The sequence below is a fragment of the Lepidochelys kempii genome, chromosome 9, assembly GCF_965140265.1.
Source record: "Lepidochelys kempii isolate rLepKem1 chromosome 9, rLepKem1.hap2, whole genome shotgun sequence".
Classification (NCBI taxonomy): domain Eukaryota; kingdom Metazoa; phylum Chordata; order Testudines; family Cheloniidae; genus Lepidochelys; species Lepidochelys kempii.
In genome coordinates, this window is record NC_133264.1 from 63,529,105 (window position 1) to 63,547,465 (window position 18,361).

Sequence of the window (18,361 nt, forward strand, 5' to 3'; positions counted from 1 at the left end):
CTTTTCAATGTGCAGTGGCAGTCAAAAAAGCAAACATAATGTTAGGAATCATTAGGAAAGGGGTGAATAAAAAGATAGAAAATATATTGCCTCTATATAAATCCATGGTACTCCCACATCTTGAATACTGCATGCAGATGTGGTCACCCCATCTCAAAAAAGATATATTGGAATTGGAAAAGGTACAGAAAAGGGCAACAAAAATTATTAGGGGTATGGAACGGCTTCCATATGAGGAGAGATTAATTAAATTGGGACTTTTCAGCTTGGAAAAGAGATGACTAACAGAGAATACGACAGATGTCTATAAAATCATGACTGCTGTGGAGAAAGTAAATAAGGAAGTGTTGTTATTTTCTCGTTCGCATAACACAAGAACTATGGGTCACAAAATGAAATTAATGGACAGCAGGTTTAAAACAAACAAAAGGAAGTATTTCTTCTCACAACTCTCAGCCAACCTATGGAACTCCTTGCCAGAGGATGTTGTGAAGGCCAAAACTATAACAGGGTTCAAAAAAGAACTAGATAAGTTCATGGAGGGTAGGTCCATCAATGGCTATTTGCCAAGATGGGCAGGGGTGCAAAAACATGCTCTGAAGTGTATTCTGGTGAGTTTAACATTTATCCCTGAGTATTTGCAAACACTGGCTGTCCTGATAGTCACAGCTCCCTGTGAGCTAGGTCAGCATTGTTCTCTGTATTCCACAGATGAAGAAACTGATGCACTGAGAGGTTAAGGGCCAAATTTTCAAGCTTGGGTTTAAGTTAGTCACCTAAATCGATATTGAAGCATTAACATCAAAGTGGCTTGATTGTCAGAGGTGCTGACCTCAATGGGCACTGCAGGGACTTAGCACTTCTCGACTTGGGTGACAAATTTTAGGCACCCAAGTGTGGAAATGCCCATCTGTGACTTGCCCCAGGCCACAAAGGGAGCTGAGATTTTTGTCCCCTGCTCTGGTGCTTTTGTCGGCTATTAGAACCCACTGCCTTTCATGCTATTCAGCTGAACTTTCTTGTGGCCAAAGCTCTCACTGGTAGCTCTGCATAGGAGCTGGATTAGTTATAGGCAGCTGGGAGGCAGGAGCTGTCAGTAATGCTAATGCTGTCAGTGGTAGCTGTGGTGACACTGTCCATCATAGCTGTGAACTGATTTGGGGTCTTCTCAAAACTCAAGGGACTTGTAACTGCATTTATACTGTATCCCCAAGCCCAGCCCTGACTGGCTGTGAAGGGACTCTGGATAAACCTGTGTGCTTCTGGGGAAATGAGTGACAAGCTTTCATGCTAGTGAGTAAAATCTCTTTTCTTTCTTTTTGTCCCCTGCTCCACTCTCCCGCCCCCTACCCTGTCAGGTCTCAGAGACTCTCCTAATCTCCATTGCTGCGTCCTGAGGACATGGCGCTGAGCATCCCAGGAACTGTTCCTCTCTGTACCATTCGTCTTGGAATTCTACTCATGGCGTATGCTTTCCCTGCTGAAGCTGGGTAAGATGACAAGAACCTGGGGGTTTTAATAACACTGGTGACTGAGGACTCCGCGCGCTCTGCTTGGGATATTCGAGTGTAAGGTCCCCAACCCCCACTTTTCATCATGTGGAGTATTCCAGTAGAACCTAGAAAAAGGCCACCCCGGCTTTTCTTTAAACCATTCCAGTATAAACCCAGAAGAGTGTCCACTTTCCTCCCCGCACCCCTGCCAAAACCTTGCTATAGGGTTCACGTGTCCCCCTCTCTAGCACCTGCTCAGTTTGGTCTTCTGCAATATTTTCCAGGATGTTGATTGCACTATCCTCCATCTCATATGCAGTATTTTGCTGCTGCACAAGTATCTGTTTTCCTTGGCCGCATGCAATATTCTAGCATAACATAAAACAAGCCCCCCCACCCCCTTGGAATGTTCACTCCCTGGTAGCTGAGAGTGACTGGGATTACATTAGCATTGTTCAAGCCGCTATAGCTAAGGTAATGTCAGCACTTTTATGACAAAAACCAATTTTCTAACTTGGCCTATGAGCAATTCGCTCTGGGCTAAAACTTGGCAGATTGCTTCCAGGCCTTTTTTAAAATAAATAAATAAATATTTCGTTCACAAAATTTGAAAAATTAAATTGATTCAGCTGTTTGACTGTTACAAGTGTAAATGACAATGAAAAAAAATGCATTGATCTTGGATGGAGTTCTTGGCCTTGGTTAGTGGTTCCTGGACTTGCCCAGTAGCCCAAGATCTGGGATGCTACTGCCTGACCTTACTTGCTTTCTTGCATTTATAGAACTGTTCTGAACAGAGAAAATGAGAGTCCATTTGTCCATAATTGGCCACCTGTAATCACATCATTATATAGTCCAATGGCAGCATAACACTCCGCTGTGCCTCCCAAATGACCCCTTGTGGTTGACTGTCAGGAGGGATGATCTCCTTTTAAACAGAGAACAGTCTATGTGGGCAGTGGTGAGGAATGAGGAGATCCCCAAGTAAAAATCCCTTTGGAGATAGATAGATATATATATGTACAAATACACACACTGCATCCATCCTTGGCAGCAATATTTGGTTTAATTAGGGTGACCAGATGTTCCATTTTTAAAGCCCTCCTGCAGGTGTCCCAACTTTTCCTTAAAAACAGGCAACTTGTCCCGTATATTCTGTCTCTCCCCCTCCAACTCCCATGAATACTGGCGGATTCTGCTGCTGGCTGGATTCCTGCTCACAAGCTACCCACCCACCACCAGTGAGTGGGGGGTCCAGTGGCTGACGATGAGGGTGGGTGTGCAAGGCTAGTGGCGGGGCAAAGTTGCAGCGTGCAGGGCAGGCCGCTCCCCCTGCTGGTCTGTCAGTGCAGCTCCTGCTGCGTGCTGGCTCTCAGCCAGCAGGGCCCTGCCCCCCATCCTGTTTCTGGCTGGCAGTGGCTGCGAGCTGTGGTGGCTGGTGAGTGCAGGCAGGCGCCAGGCAGCGGCCAGTTTTGTATCCCCTCTGCTGCTCACCCATCAGCCCTTTATGTGCTCCCCCTCTCACTGTCCTGTCCTTGCTTTTCCCTTTCGCCCACTGTCCCCCCGCAGCCCTGCTGCTCCTCCATATCCACCCCGGTGGGGGGCATCCTGCTCCCAGTGCTGTGCGAAGAACCAGCCCCTGGTCAGAGCACTGACCTCAGCAAGAGCCTGGCTGGCAGGTTCCTTCCTTCCCCCACTGCCTTGGGTTGGGCTGGCGCCCCAGGAAAGCCCAAGACCCTCCGGCCCAGTTCGCTGCCCAGGAGGAGCCGAGCCCTGCATGTGCCGAAGCCCCGTGCAACACCGGCATGGGGAAGCCTCTCTGCCCTTTAGCTAAGCTCTGGAGTGGCAGTGGGGTGGGGAGCGATTTCTAATCTCTTCATGCCCCGAACCTGCAGGCTCCACAGCAGCCCCTGGGCAGGGGCTTAGCACCCTTTTCACCCACCATCCCCTTGCCCTGAATCCTGCCCCTAGGGAGTGTAGCACGGGGCTGCTCAGTCCCCAGGCATCCTCTCCTGTTAAGCCATCTCTCTGGCAAGGTTCGCTGATGCCCCTGCAGTCGGGTTCCCTGGGCCCTGGTGCACAATGCATCCTTAGAGCTTAACCCCCTCCTGCCTGCACTGTAGCTGGGGGACAGGAGGCTGCTGGGTTATGTTGGTGGTTAACAGCAGCCTGGAGGTGTTAACTGCCTTTCAACACTGCGTAAGGATGGACCTGCTTCTCCTGGTACCTGGCACAGTGTCTTCCTGAGGCAACAGGAAGCGGCGGCCAGCACATTCCTCGGCCTGCGCTGCTTCCCGCAGCCCCCATTGGCCTGGAGCGGCGAACCGCGGCCAGTGGGAGCCGCGATCGGCCGAACCTGCGGACGCGGCAGGTAAACAAACTGGTCTGGCCTGGCAGGGGCTTTCCCTGAACAAGCGGCGGACCGGCTTTGAGAACCACTGCCCTAAAGCCTTAAAGATAAGAAGGTAAATAAAAAGAATCCAACTACGCAGTATTTCTTTTTAACAGGGGCTCAGTCAACTTGATGTTAATTTGAATGTTTGTACTGCATAGTTCTGATTGATTGCCACTGAACTCGCTTTAATACGAGTAATTTTACCAGGTGTTTTACCGTATTCAGCATAGGGAAATATGGTCACCCTAGATTTAATTTTTTTATGTGTACAGAATCGTGCAAACACATTCATTTGCACTTATCCCACATACACACTCGTGCCCACCTGCCACATGCCTTCTCTTCTGCACACTCAGTCTCCTCACACGTTCTCATTTGTACACATGCACTGATACATATTTGTTTTGCACATACTCAAGCACACATGCTTATACATCTATGCCCCGTTCTTACAAGTGCCTACCTACCTGTGCACACACTTGTGTAAACAGAGAGAGAGAGGTGCTCGCATGCCTACATGTGCATACATGCCCTTGTGCACACACATGCACACTCTCACTGCAGTTAAACCAGGGAGCTAAAATGGCTCCTTCTCCCTTACTGCACATGAAAACCTCCCTCTAAAAACTGCTCGACTCTTCCTGAGAGGCAATAAACCCCCTTGTCTCTAAGCTGCGGAGAAAGGCTTCGTTTTGTTCTTTGACACAGTAAATGGGCTTCGGAGCAGTAGCCAGAACACTTGCTGAGTTGCTGTTCCTCCAGCTGCACTACCTCCGTGTTTTCATCACAGCTGTCACTGGTGCAGAGGGAGCAGTAAACTGCCCATGTGAACTTTCATTCCATTTCCATTCCCTGCCCAAGATAAACCCTTCCCTTTGTGCTGGGTTTTCATTGTAAAGTAAACACGGACAGGCCCCTGGTGACAAGGGTGGCAGCAAGAGCCACTGCAATTTAGATTAAGGTGGTGGAAGTGAACCACTTATTCTTCTGTTGTCTCTAACCTGGGAATCTGGGCATTCATTTGTCATGAAGTCCTTCTACGTTGTGCTGAAAGTAGTTACTTAGATAGTAGATAGTTTTGGAGCCACACTGGAAGCCGGCCTGTGCTGTGCGTGCGAGGGGCCCTGCTTGCTAACCTTGCTATCTATAGGCAGCCTTTTTGCATTCTGGTCCTCTCTCTCCCCTTGTCTTGGGCCTTGTTACAGATCCCAATTCCCCTCCAACCCACAAAGACATGATATTATCCCATGCTCTTTTGTTCCACATCATAGATCCAAATTTTCCTCCATCTCACTCTGACCTGGCATTCTCCTGCGGTCTGTCACCTCTTCTTACGTACCTGCTTGTCCCTCTGATCTACCTGCCATTACGCCACACTCTTATACTTCTTGCCCTCCCCTCGTTTCAGACCTCTTCAGCCCAACAAGACCAATCCAAAGAAATCTACACTTGGCCTCCAGGGCTGTAAAGCCAAACGTCCAGTGAACTATCTTCATCTCCATCCCAAACACCTGAGCCATGCTAACTAGCAGAGGAAAATTCAGCCCCTTAAGGCCAGTGTGGGTGGAACAGGAAATGGGGTCCAGAACTGGGGTGTGTGTGTGTGTGTGTGTTTGAGCAGGTAGTTAGAGCCCAGGGAATAGCACCTGGAGGTTCCTTTTTCAAGATGATGGGAAGCCTGTGATTTGCCTCCGCTAGGACCACAATAAAGGGGGAAACGTGGAGTCCCACTAAGCTGTCAGTCAGCATGAAGCAGCTTGTATTCCACACCACTCACTGCTAGGCCATGAGCTATAAACACCCTGCCAGCATTCCTGCCTGACCTTGCAGCCCTTCTGGCTGTAGGCTTGGTAGCACTGTCTGAACTGGCCTGCATCCCTTCAGAGCTCTTCATTGCCCCTTCGTTGCATATTCTCAGCTCCTAACTCCACCTCTGTCCCTCACATGCACGTCATCATCTCACATTCTGTTGGCCATGTGTTGGTCTTGTTCATCTGCTGTCAGTTCTCCTTTCATTCATTATTTCTGCACCCTCCAGTCCGACTTGGTCAGGGCAGGAGAAGGATCAATTTGTCCCATTGTTTTTCCTTAGTCAAAGGGCAGCCTTTGCTTTATATTAAGGATAGATGAGCCCCTCTCCAAAGCTATGCTGGACCAAGCAGATGCCCCAAATATGGTTCCACATAGAGATGCTCCTGATTCTTTCCTTTGAAATTTTTATCTCCCCAGCCATGCTGCTTTTTCACAGTCTTCTAAGCGAGATGTGAACCCCACAGTCTTCCAGTCTGAGTTAAAATTTCAAACCTCAAACAAAGCAAAACAGGTTCAAAATTCGACAAGATGAATTTGCCGATCACTCGTGAACCTCTGCCAGGCACTGCTCTTAAAACGCTATCCTGTCACGCTTTATATTAAGTCTGCATTTTAAATAGCTTATAAAGCAATAATAAATTCTTAATAGCTGTTGTTAGCATGATACAGATATACATTTCATGAGTTCTAGATGGTTATGAGCACATCAGCAGAAGGTGGGACAGATAGTTAAAACCATTGTTAAGCAACCTGTGGGATATTATTCCAATTGCACTATTACAGTCCCACTTATTAAAAGTGGCTCTTTATTAGACCTACTTGAAAATCAGATTTCTGTCCCATGGATATTTTAAAATTTGTTTTTGTACCAAATCTGTACAAAAAGTCCATATATATTTATTTTTTTACAGAATGGAAAGTGCCAAAAAAACTTATATGAAATGTTTCATTTTGACACTTCTGATTAAAAACAAAACCTTTTGACTTTCCAGAACAAAAACATTTCATTTTGGCTTGGATGGACATTACTCTATATCTCTTTCAGCTGCCACAATGCCTTATACGAGTTGTAGTTCAAGTGCCTCCGGTCCCATTCTCCTCTATGGGCTGGACTAAATCTCTGATATACCATGGTCATGTGACTGCCATGATGCATCATGTCAGCTCAACAAGACTGGAGACTGTGGTGCATCATGGGAGATGTAGTCTAGCCAGGGAGTCTGTCTCAAAGAGGAGAACTGGGGCACTCAAATACTCCATGAGGTAGGCAGCAGCACAAGCAAACACAGACTGATGTCAAACAGACCTGAAATGAAACATTTCAGTTAGGGTCAACAAACTGAAGTGTGTCAATTCAGGTCAACCTGACCCTCCACAAAATATTGCATTTTGATTTTTCCCGATACAAAGTCAAGAAATGTTGGCCAAATCAAAATTTTTCACGGGACAATTTAGATTTTGCAGAAACTGAATTTTCTGTCAACCCCACTTGCACAAAAATAAACAAAATAACTGCATTTAGATGGAAAATTCCTGACCAGCTCTATTATTTGTCATTTATTGGCCCTTTATAAACTATTTATAAGTGTATCTGTAATATAAAGTGTGACCCTCTAACCAAACCCCATGCTATACAATTGGTCTTGAAAATGCTAGCCACCATTCCTCCCCTCACTATTCTTCCATTTTGCCCAGGCTCTGCATTTCCTGTGTCAGACTAGAAGTACTAAAATACATTGAGAAGATACTGTTCTTGTATTTCCAGCAAATGACGGGTCTCTCATGAGAGCCTGTTTTCATGAGCTTTCAGACCCCTCCTTGTCGTGTCCTAAGCCAAAATCTCTGGCTAGTTTGGCTGAGGTTCATATAGGCCTATGGACCTCTGGGGGTGCTCCTCTGAACCTTGTGAGGCTGTTCTGTCACTAACTAGCTGTGGTGGTAGGAGATTGGCTAGGCTAGTAATCATTATACCACGCTGGTTGGTGGTGGCTTCATCCAGCAGGCTTAGCGACACTGTTAGAGAGATGAATGCACGACCCGTCTGACAAGCTAGAATGGAGTCCGGCACAGGCATGCCGGAAGCTCCTAGCCACTGCAGCACCGCTAGCACTTTCCTAAAAGAAACACGTTGGGGAAGGAGGAAGCGAAATCGAAGCCTGCAGTTTGGGAATGTGCGTTCCCTCTTGTTGTCTGCACCACAAAGGGAAGCTGCCCATCCTACAAATCAGCCCTAATGCAGCAGCACCCAAGAAACAACACTTAAGTGGATGAAGAAAAATAGAAACATTCAGAGTAAAAGAGAAAAAAAATCAGAAAGAGAGGGAAGGAAAGGGAGAAAACAAATTAAATGTGCAGAGTCATGGGTAGGAATACTACCAAAGCTGCTCCACCAGCCCCCTAATATGGATCCAGGAGTGCTGCTCTGCAAATGCACCTGTATAATTTACAACCCCCCACAACCAGCATTGGTGTCTTTCCCATTTGGCATATTCATTCATCTTAATCAAGCTGCTGCTCCCAAGTCATTTATTTCTCTGTTTAGCAGTAATGCATCGATTTGTCAGTGCTGGACTGCAACCTCCACCAGAGGAGACTCCTGCACCACTTCTAGCAATTCATCCGCTAAACCACCCATTCATCTCTGTACCTTCCTGTGTTTCTTTATCTATCATGCTGCATGCCCAGGCTTCTTAATCTTTCCTTCTGTCTCCTTGCAACTTCTTGTAGCTGAACTTTGCAATGTCCCCTCCTGAAGTGGAGAGCCTGTAAACTCCTCTATCCATGAGTTCTTCTGCATCTTTTGCTAAACGTCTCCTACTGGGAGAAACTGGGTTTGGAGTAACAGTGGTATCTCCTGAGCTCCTGCTAAACCTTTCTCCATTCGGATGTTGAGTGGGAGATGCTGGAACAGGGGAAGATGATTCTCCCAACCAGGACTCCTAAACCATTCCCCACCTGACTGGTTGATTCTAGCACTTTAGTTGCCAGCACCCCCATACAGCAACTTTAAATGGGTAAAATCGCAGTGAGATCTCTGCAGTCAGCCTCTGCAGTGACTACAAGGAAAAGAGGCTGGGACTGGAGTAGGTGTGATGTCTCTTGCAATCAACCTCCTACACACGTTATACTATGGACAAACATAAAACATACTGCAGCGCAAGGCTGCAGAGGCAGGCCATGTCTGAATGAACATCTTTGTTTAAAACAAGAGCTCAGGGCATATCAAGACCGAATTTCTAGTCCGATTTCTCTTTTTATCTCTCTCTTCTTTCCCCAGGCTTTCTCAGAAGCACGGTCCAGATATTGTTGATGACAGCAAGGACAATATCACCATCTTCACACGCATTTTGGACCGGCTGTTGGATGGGTATGACAATCGGCTGAGACCTGGACTCGGAGGTCAGTCTGCATTGTGAGGATTTTATTTTCCTTCACTACATAGCTTCATAAATGAGCTATAAAGTTTACTCCCAGAGTAATATCAACCATAATTCATGGAGTAAGGGGGGAATTCAGTCCTACCGTTGTTCTTTCCCTGGTTCTATGTCCTGAGCTTCTATGATAGCTGCATCAATAGACCTGTAGATCGACCAATGTGGGCTTCTCTTCCTACACTAATGGACCCCAACCTCCTCCTAGAGAAGACCTCCTTCTCCTGTGGAGAGAATGGAATTTGGTTTTCAAGTTCATTCAGTCCTGGGCTCCTACCTCAAGGCTCTGCCAAATTAAACCCTAGAAACAAACCCAAGCCAAACCCGTCCCAGGCATTATTGTGATCTGCTTTCATAGAGCAGAACCCCAGTGAGCCCCAGGGACCTGCACGTCAGGCTGATGTCCTTCTTTCCAATTGACTTCAGAGGGTTTTGTCAGAGAAATGCTTTCAGTATCAAAATAATTTCTTCTGTATCTATGTCCCATTTAGAAATTACTTAATTGGAGATTCTTCTTGCACTGGGTCTTACTCAGCTAGGCCTCTCTCACTGGGACTCAAGGATGATCTGAACATCACCATCATCAGGAATGATTGTTATTGTTGTTTTTCAAGCACCCAAAACTCTGTTTAATGCCTTATAAGACAGGGTTCCTTCCCCCAAGAGCTGACAGTATGACTATGGCATGACCATGATGAGGAAGGACCACAGATGGGATGGTGGGTAGGTGAACAAGAGTTACACTAGTAAGATGATGGGGTTATTCAGTGAGGCATGGACACATGATAGGTGTTTTGGTGGGAGCAGGGGGATTTCATTACCTTTCCTCCCCTTTGCTTCATGTAGGCTTTGCATCCAAATTTTTTCAGAGGAACTGATGCAAGGGAGATGGCTCCTCTCAAGTGTGGGTTGCCATTGCCAGAATATTGCTGGTCACTGTTTGTGAAACTAGAGCAATGGATTTAGGTTGAATTACACTGTGTCTGTAGGGAACAGCTGAGAGTTCCCCCACCCCACAGCCACTGCCCCCATCCCATTCAGTACAGTGTGGAGAAGCTGGCGCTAGAGAGCTGTGACTGAGCCGGTCTTGCACTACGTTTTCCAGCTGCTTCTGCTGGAGTTGGAATGGCAGCGATCTCCCCCACAGCTAGTGCTTCGGCAGCTTCTTACAGTGACTTCTGAGAGAGTCTAGGACTGAAGTAATTGTGGGCTCCCCTGCAAGCCGCAGTACTGTATTTTACTACTCCCAACAGCACCTCCTGCTGGGGAGGTGGAGACTGAAGTCCCTTAGTTCCCCATACTCTATTGCTCCTATGGAAACTTCTGCTGGGAAAGCCTGGGATTAGAGCAGCTATGATCTTCCCCGGTGGGAGGCTCTTGCTCCATTCCCTGCTGGGAGAGGCTTTCTAATCTGTAACACCCAGCATTCAATCTCCCCCCTTCTTTGCTTCTGTCTGCCCTGCTCTTCATTTAAGACTTTTCTAACAGAGTCCTAAATTGTCACTCCCTCGTCCCCTCTCCCCCCACCACTGCTATTGCATGCCTACACCTCTCCAAAGACAACTCAGGCAGAGATGAGCAAAAATCCAGGTGCATGCCAGCAAGCTCTTCTGCCTTAAAAAACTTGCCTTGCTGCATGGCTCTTTTGCCCAGGAGGGAAAGGGTTAAAATATCTGCATAGACCATCCATCAGTTTTATCGCTTTTACTGCTCATCTCTCTTCCGCAGAATTAACCGCAATCCCACTGATAGCTTTGCTTCCTCAAACCTCTCTGATGGGTGGATCGATTCCAATGAACTGCGTCTGAAAGGGGACTTAGGGGACATCTGTGGCTTGTTCTGAGCTCAATAGCAAACCAATCCCCAGGGCAAACTATTAACAAGAGGACTCCCATGAGCCCCTTCTGGAGAAGTTAAAACCTTCCTAGGAACGTCTCTGGAATATTGCTTAGGTCCTTCCGCAAAACAGTTAACATAATGAATTGCCTTTGCCTGTGCCAGGACTGGCACGCCCTACACAAAGCTACCCTCACCTCTGCTTTTCCCTCACGCAGGATTCGTTAATAGCTGCACCAGAGGGAAAGGGCTGGCAAGGTTCTTAGCTAGGGCTGAGTTTCCCAGTGTGTGTGTCTTGATAACCTGCCCTCTCACCTCTGAGCTAGGCTGTGGGTTCAGGCTCATTGCTTACACTGCAGTGTGGGTCTCTGGGGGCTGCTGCCAGTGGCTGTTTGGAGGAGGTGATACACAGGAGTCCTGTCTGCCAGCCTCTTGTGGCTGGAGAGGTGGACACTAATGATCCCACTGTGTGGAGGGTAGAGGGTAACCTGGGTGTCTTGGGGTAGCATTCGGTACAAATCGGGTCTAATGACCAAGATTGTGTGGGGGTTCTGCTTCTCTTTAAGTCAGTCACTGCACTGCTGGTAGCTAGCACGCTGCTTTGGAAAGCACATTGGCTTACCTCAGGGATATCAGTCTGCCGTCTGTGTGGACCACGCCATTTACAAAGCACACACCAACCCTCCTGACATACTTAGGGATCCCCTCCCTCATCTGGTTGCCTTTCTCCCTCCCTCATACCTCATTCTGGAGGAGGCTTTCATTATCTCTGCACAGTTTGGACTGAGATGTGTGGTTTATCCTCACACACAACACAGTGCTGAGCCTATTGTGTCCCTAGTTACCATATGCAGCAAGGCTGCACAGGTCAAGGATAACTAGGAGAGGGCATGGCCTAATGGTTAGCAAGTGACTGGGAGTCAGGATATGTGGGTTCAGTTTCTAGCCCTGCCACTGAATCCGTATGATCTTGGGCAAATCACAATCTCTCTGCCTCAGTTTCCCCATTTTACAAACAGAGGTAATGCTGCCTGTCCCACAGAGGCTTTGAGATCCCCCAAAGGAAGGTACTAAAAAGCACAAAGTATTAATTGTATGTTTCTAGTGATAATGAAATAATGACGGATGAGCCAGGGACAAAGTCTCCAGATTTCTGCCATTGAAAAGCCATGTTCTAAGTAATACAGACTCCTTAATAAAGGGTGAAATCTTGTTACCGTACTCCAGGCACAAAGATATAGCTGGGCGCAGACCTAGCAGGATTGTTCATTCACCTTCTGCTGCTGTAGACCTGAGTTCAACTTCTGGCTTGAGCCACATGTGAATGAGTTTATTGGTATCTCACTCTAAACTGGGGTTTGCCACAAAAGCTTAGTACAAGTGGCAATCACTCCAGGGGGCTGGAACTAGGGGTGCTCAAGGTGCTGCCGCACCCGCTGGCTTGAAGTGGTTTCCATCATATACAAGGTTTACAGTTTAGTTCAATGGCTCTCAGCACCCCACTATACAAATTGTTCCAATATCACTGCAATCACTATTTCAGGCCATGTCTGGAATAGCCAGGGGTCCTCTGGCTTGTGACTGAGGGGCATTTGCAAAGCTGTGGGCTAGCCCAGGACTGAAATAAACATGGTTGCATTGGCAAAGCTGCATAGGGAAGATCACAGAGGGCCTGCCTGAGCTTTCCCTGGTTCATGTCCGTGCTGTGAGTGCTGAGTGGACCCATGGATCTTTAGAAATAATAAATAAAGCTTTGACGTGAACCCATTACTCCCTGGAAAGCCAATACCCTAAGAGAGGCTATCTGCTGCAAAACCTCTGGGATGTTAGGGCAATTAACTCTCCAGCTGCTACTCCAGCTGCTGAAGAAGCAGGACTTGGGGAACTTTTAACCCTTCTGTGGCATTTCGACTTGATGTCTTTGCCATTGCATAAATTTCCATGAAAAGAACATGAATTACAATACAAGCAAATTCACTAGGATGGACGCAAGCTTGGGGTCACTCCATCAGTGCCATTTGTGCTCCCAGAAGAGACAGGAGAGGGTAAGCATAGTACAGCTTGAATGGCCAACTTGGGTGGGAAGCAGAGCTCCAAATGGACTTAGCTGCTGACCCTACTGGTGACTTGATACAGCTCAATTTCAGAACAGCAAGGACATTCCTAGGGACTCAATCCTGGGAAGCAGTGATTCTGAAAAAGATCTGGGGATCGCAGTTCATAATCAGCTGAACATGAGCTCTGTGTGTCGCTGTGGCCAAAAGAGCAAATGCAACCTTGTGATGCATCAACGGGAATCTTGAATAGGAGTAGAGAGATTTGACCTCTATATTTGGCATGGTGCAACCACAGTTGCAATAATGTGTACAGTTCTGGTGCCCACAATCAAGAAGGAAGTTGAGAAATTGGAGAGGGGTCAGAAAAGAGTCATGAAATGATTAAAGGATTAGAAAATCTGCCTTATAGTGATAGACTTAGAGAGCTCAATCTGTTAAATTTAACACAAAGAAGGTTAAGGGGTGAGTTAATCACAGTACAAATATCTACAAGGGGAACAAATTTTTAATAATGCTCAGAGAAAGGTCTAACACGATCCACTAGCTAGAAGTTGAAGCTAGACAAATTCAGACTGGAAATAAGGTGTACATTTTTGACAGTGAGTAATTAACCTTGTAACAACTCACCAAGGGTCATGGTGATTTTTCCATCACTGATAATTTTTAAATCAAGCTTGGATGTTTTTTTAAAAGATCTGCTCTGGGAATTATTTTGGGGCAGTTCTCTGGCTTGCATTATACAGGCAGTCCCACTAGATGACCACAGTGACCCCTTCTGACCTTGGAATCTATGGAGAGGGGGAGGAGGAAGGAATCTGTGGGTGGGAAGGAAGGGTTGAGTGATTCTAAATGGCTTTTCTGATCCGGAGGCACTCATATTGTAATCCTTTTGGGGCCTGTGTCTTTTTTTGGGTCTCATACAGCACTGAGCACAGTGTAGATGCTGAACAAGTAATAATGGAAAGATCAATTCAAAAGTAAGAACAATGTAGAGAAGAAAGTGAAAAGGGGAGGATAAAAGAAGGGCTGGAGAGTGTGAGACAAGAAAAATGAGAGAGAGTGGGAGGCGGGCAGAGATGGCACAATCTGCTTTTAACATCCTGTGAAATATTTACAACCTCGCGGCAAACGTTTAGAGATCCATCTGAAAACACTTAGCCAGGACAGCAAGCGCTGAGCACAGCATATGAGGGTGCAAGCCACATGCTCTCTGCTGAATGCTGCTCTGAGAGCCGCGGCTGCCCATCTTCCACGTTCTGTGGAGCCTTTCCCATGTCCTGCCAGGTGCTGAGCAATGTTTGTCAGGCTTTAGGAAGAGATTATGTAAGCAGCAGAATGTTGATGTGGCAACTTTTCCCTTCATGCTACCATTTTTATATTTATTTTCTTATCCCTTCTGTTTTTACCATCTGCACTGGCCCACTCCAACAGCTCCCATGCCAGAGCAGTTTCTCTTGCCAGGATCTCAGAGAAACATTGCTCTAGCAAAATGGAACTGAGGCTGATCAGAAGGGCCTAGCATTCCTAAGCCAGGCCGTGAGAATGGCAGCATGGCGGGAGACGATTAAGCAGTGTTGCCATGGGAGACAGACTCTGCCAGGATGCCAGACCTTGGCTGAGAGCAGCCTAGTGTTCTCTCACAGGGGAGACCAGAGTTTGAACTGTGGTTTTAGTGTGACATGCAAAGACATGGGGGAACGCTCGGGTGCTGGCTTAGAGAGGAGTGATGTTGTAATGTGGCAAAGTGCTTCCCAAGCTCCTGTTCCTGTGCAGAGAGAGAGAGAGTGAAAGGGCCTAGCAGTCCCTGCTGGCTGATTTGGAAGCAGCATTGGATAAGCTCTGAGCACCTTCATGTCTGCCTTCCTGCTGAAGGCAGGTCCAAACAGCCCTGGCGAGTCAGGATTAGCAAATCGGACACACTGGCCTTCACAAAAGCTTTGGAGGTCACCTCAGCTCTCCTGGCTGCCCAAGCTCTGGGAGCACTGAGTTTTCTCACCCAGCGGGCTCCGCACTGAGGAGAAAACAGAGGTTGGGGGACTTCACCCTGCTGTGATTATTATTTTTGGTGACCCTTAAAGAAATGGAGACATGAAAACCCTACAGTGTGTGCTGGGTGAGCGGTTCCTACAACGACTTCCCTCGGCACAGAGAGCAGAACTTGGACTTTATACCATGTAGCACCATGGCTGCGCCTTTCCCTGCTCCCCCAGGGAACAGCCCCCCATCCCCTTGGCAAATCTTCTTATTCCTCAAGGCAATCGCCATTGAGGAGAATATGGTGGGACTGCAATAGATCCTTTTGCTGCTTATATCAGCAATGAGAGGTGTGTAATGACTGATGTAAAGTTTAGCCTCTACCACCGCCCCCTCCCAGCATCCCCTGCCTTGCCCCCTCTGCACCAATCCCATCCCCTGTCAGTGCAGAGAGGGAGCTGGCTGATGCTGTGGGGCAAATCCGGCACAGGCCTGAGCTCTGCTCCAAGCTCAAACTGCTTTTCAAAGGTATAGGTGCATGAACAGATTACTTTATGGGACCAGAATTATTTAAAATAAAGACAAAACTTCAGCAGATAAAATGTCTCCCCTGGGGATACAGAGTGCAGCTTGGTTATTAAGTCAAAGGAGAAACGGAGTGTACCCCAAGGGAATGGAGACATCTGCCATAATGGCCAACCATGCAGGAAAAAACCTGATGCTGACAGCGTTTTTATGGTCCGTGTTACCCTCCGCTCATGGACTGCAGCTGTGGGAACTTTCTAAGTCACTGTCCCTCCCTACAACAACACGGAGGTGTGGGATATTCCTAGGCTTTTTCTTCCTCACAATCTTGAGGCCTCTTCCAACCTCCACAACAGAGAAATGCCTCTTCTCTTCCATCAAGTCATGGAGCTTCACGAACATCAACAACTGAGAGCTTTGGGATCTACAGAGACCTTTCCTTCCCCTTCCTGGAGCTCTGGGATTTTTGGGGGTCTCTTCTTGGCCCTCTCCCTGAGGTAGCTTTTGTGTCCCACAGAACACACAGCTTGAGGCCTGCTCCCAATTCATGTGGGGACTCCAGTTTGCAGGACAATCCTCCAGGAGAACAGTAGCTATGAGATCTGCTATTGTCCAGTAAGACCTAAAGATAGGCCCAAACCATAAACCTCAGATCCAGATTTCAAACTTCCAAAGATTCAGACAGTCTGGGTTTATGGGGCCAGAACCTCGGTGTAAATCAATGTAGCCACATCAAAGTCAATAGAAGGATGTTGATTTACACCAGCTGAGGATGATCCGACTAGCATGTCTTCTGGCCCAATTTCCAGGCCTTTTCCTTTGTGCCACGTTAGTGCAGGTGAGGCGGGAGAAAAAAGAGAATCCATTACCCCCACTGTCCCCAATCATGGGTTAGGGTGAGAGTAATGAGAGGGATAAGGGGCGGGGGGGGGGGGGGGAAGTTGAAGGGATTTGTGTGTCAGGGCCAAAAGCAGAGAGTGGGGACAACTGTGAGAGACTACAGAAATGAGACCCTACTGAAAATAACCTCATTGAGGTACCTCACTGAATAGTAAAATCAGCCCCACCTCCACCCCTTTGTAACCAAAAGCTGTGGCATCTTCCCAGGTCTCTCCTTCCCCAGCCCTCCCCACAAAACAAAAAGCTATGGGATCTCTTAAGGCCCTTTCCTCCACCACATCCAGAAGCTGTCCTGCCTTCCAAGGGCCCCCATCCATCCCAAATCCACCATGCTACAGTGCACGCACAACGCGCTAACAACTCAGTGGGTGTTCTGAGGTGGTATTACAGTGCAACAGGAGGGTATCCAGGGAGACTCGGAGCAGAAGCTGCAGCGTATGGCTGGTGCACAGTCCAAAGGGCTTCCGGGTGCGACCTGGTTATTATTTCATTTAAATTGCCTTTCGGGAATCATAGTAGGAAAAAGTTGTACCCCAAGAGAGAAAACTATGCAGTTTACAGTTGTTTAAAAAATGGGTTAAAACTCTAAATTAGCAGTTTTCCTGATTTATATTATAAAGCACTTTGTATCATGTTCAGCAGATAGGTTGGTGTTGATTATTTTTCTCCCTTGTGGTCATGTCATTGCTCACAAGACAATTTAAATTATTATCTTTTTGGAGCCTCCCACCATGTTCCTAAGGACAGTCAGTCAAGCCCTCCTCCCCAACACCTGGTTAATGGAACTCTCATTGACCAACCATCCCGTCTGTCTATCCGGCTTTGTACAGCATTTGTCACCATAGGATCTAAGCACTGTGCAAGGACTGAGCCACAGGGAGCCGTGTGCCTCGAGCCTCGGATTGCTTTAATCCAATTGTGTGCATCAGGCTCACATTATGGGCCCTGATTATACCTATGTAGGATGGATAACCGACTGCCCCTGTGGCTCAGTCCTCATGAGTGACCCCCCCCCCCCGCCCCCAACCATGCTATTAACCCATCCAAGTTGGAGTTGCAGTGGAACGGGGACCTCTTCTTCCACAGAGGCTGAGGTAGTGGCATGGAATCCCTTCTCCACCTCAGGAGCGGCACCAGGGGTCTCCTAACCTTCCCTTAGAGAGGCATGAGGTAGCTATTACTTACCCCACCAGCTAGGGTATATCTGTTTGGGTTGGTGACTGGGCCCACTGACCTCTTCTTAGATTCATAGATTCATAGATATTTAGGTCAGAAGGGACCATTATGATCATCTAGTCTGACCTCCTGCACAACGCAGGCCACAGAATTTCACCCACCACTCCTACAAAAAAAAACCCCTCACACCTACCTCTGTGCTATTGAAGTCCTCAAATCGTAGTTTAAAGACTTCAAGGAGCAGAGAATCCTCCAGCAAGTGACCCGTGCCCCATGCTACAGAGGAAGGCGAAAAACCTCCAGGGTCTCTTCCAATCTGCCCTGGAGGAAAATTCCTTCCCGGCCCCAAATATGGCGATCAGCTAAACCCTGAGCATATGGGCAAGATTCATCAGCCAGATACTACAGAAAATTTTTTCCTGGGTAACTCGGATCTCACCCCATCTAATAGCCCATCACAGGCCATTGGGCCTATTTACCATGAATATTTAATTACCAAAACCATGTTATCCCATCATACCATCTCCTCCATTAACTTATCGAGTTTAATCTTAAAGCCAGATAGATCTTTTGCCCCCACTGCTTCCCTTGGAAGGCTATTCCAAAATTTCACTCCTCTGATGGTTAAAAACCTTTGTCTAATTTCTAGTCTAAATTTCCTAGTGGCCAGTTTATATCCATTGTTCTTGTGTCCACATTGGTACTGAGCTTAAATAATTCCTCTCCCTCTCCGGTATTTATCCCTCTGATATATTTATAGAG

The 18,361-nt window shown here is 47.3% G+C and overlaps 1 protein-coding gene across 3 annotated transcripts in view; it reads left to right on the forward strand.

Annotated features, from left to right (window-relative positions):
* The window catches only part of GABRA3 (gamma-aminobutyric acid type A receptor subunit alpha3), a 131,814-nt gene that overhangs the window by 14,915 nt on the left and 98,538 nt on the right, over positions 1-18,361 (forward strand). For all 3 annotated transcript variants that reach the window (XM_073360727.1, XM_073360724.1, XM_073360726.1), the window contains exons 2-3: positions 1,359-1,490; positions 8,978-9,099. In XM_073360727.1, the coding sequence (XP_073216828.1) occupies positions 1,402-1,490; positions 8,978-9,099 (211 nt within the window). In that variant the 5' untranslated portion in view covers positions 1,359-1,401. The remainder of the gene's footprint in view (positions 1-1,358; positions 1,491-8,977; positions 9,100-18,361) is intronic.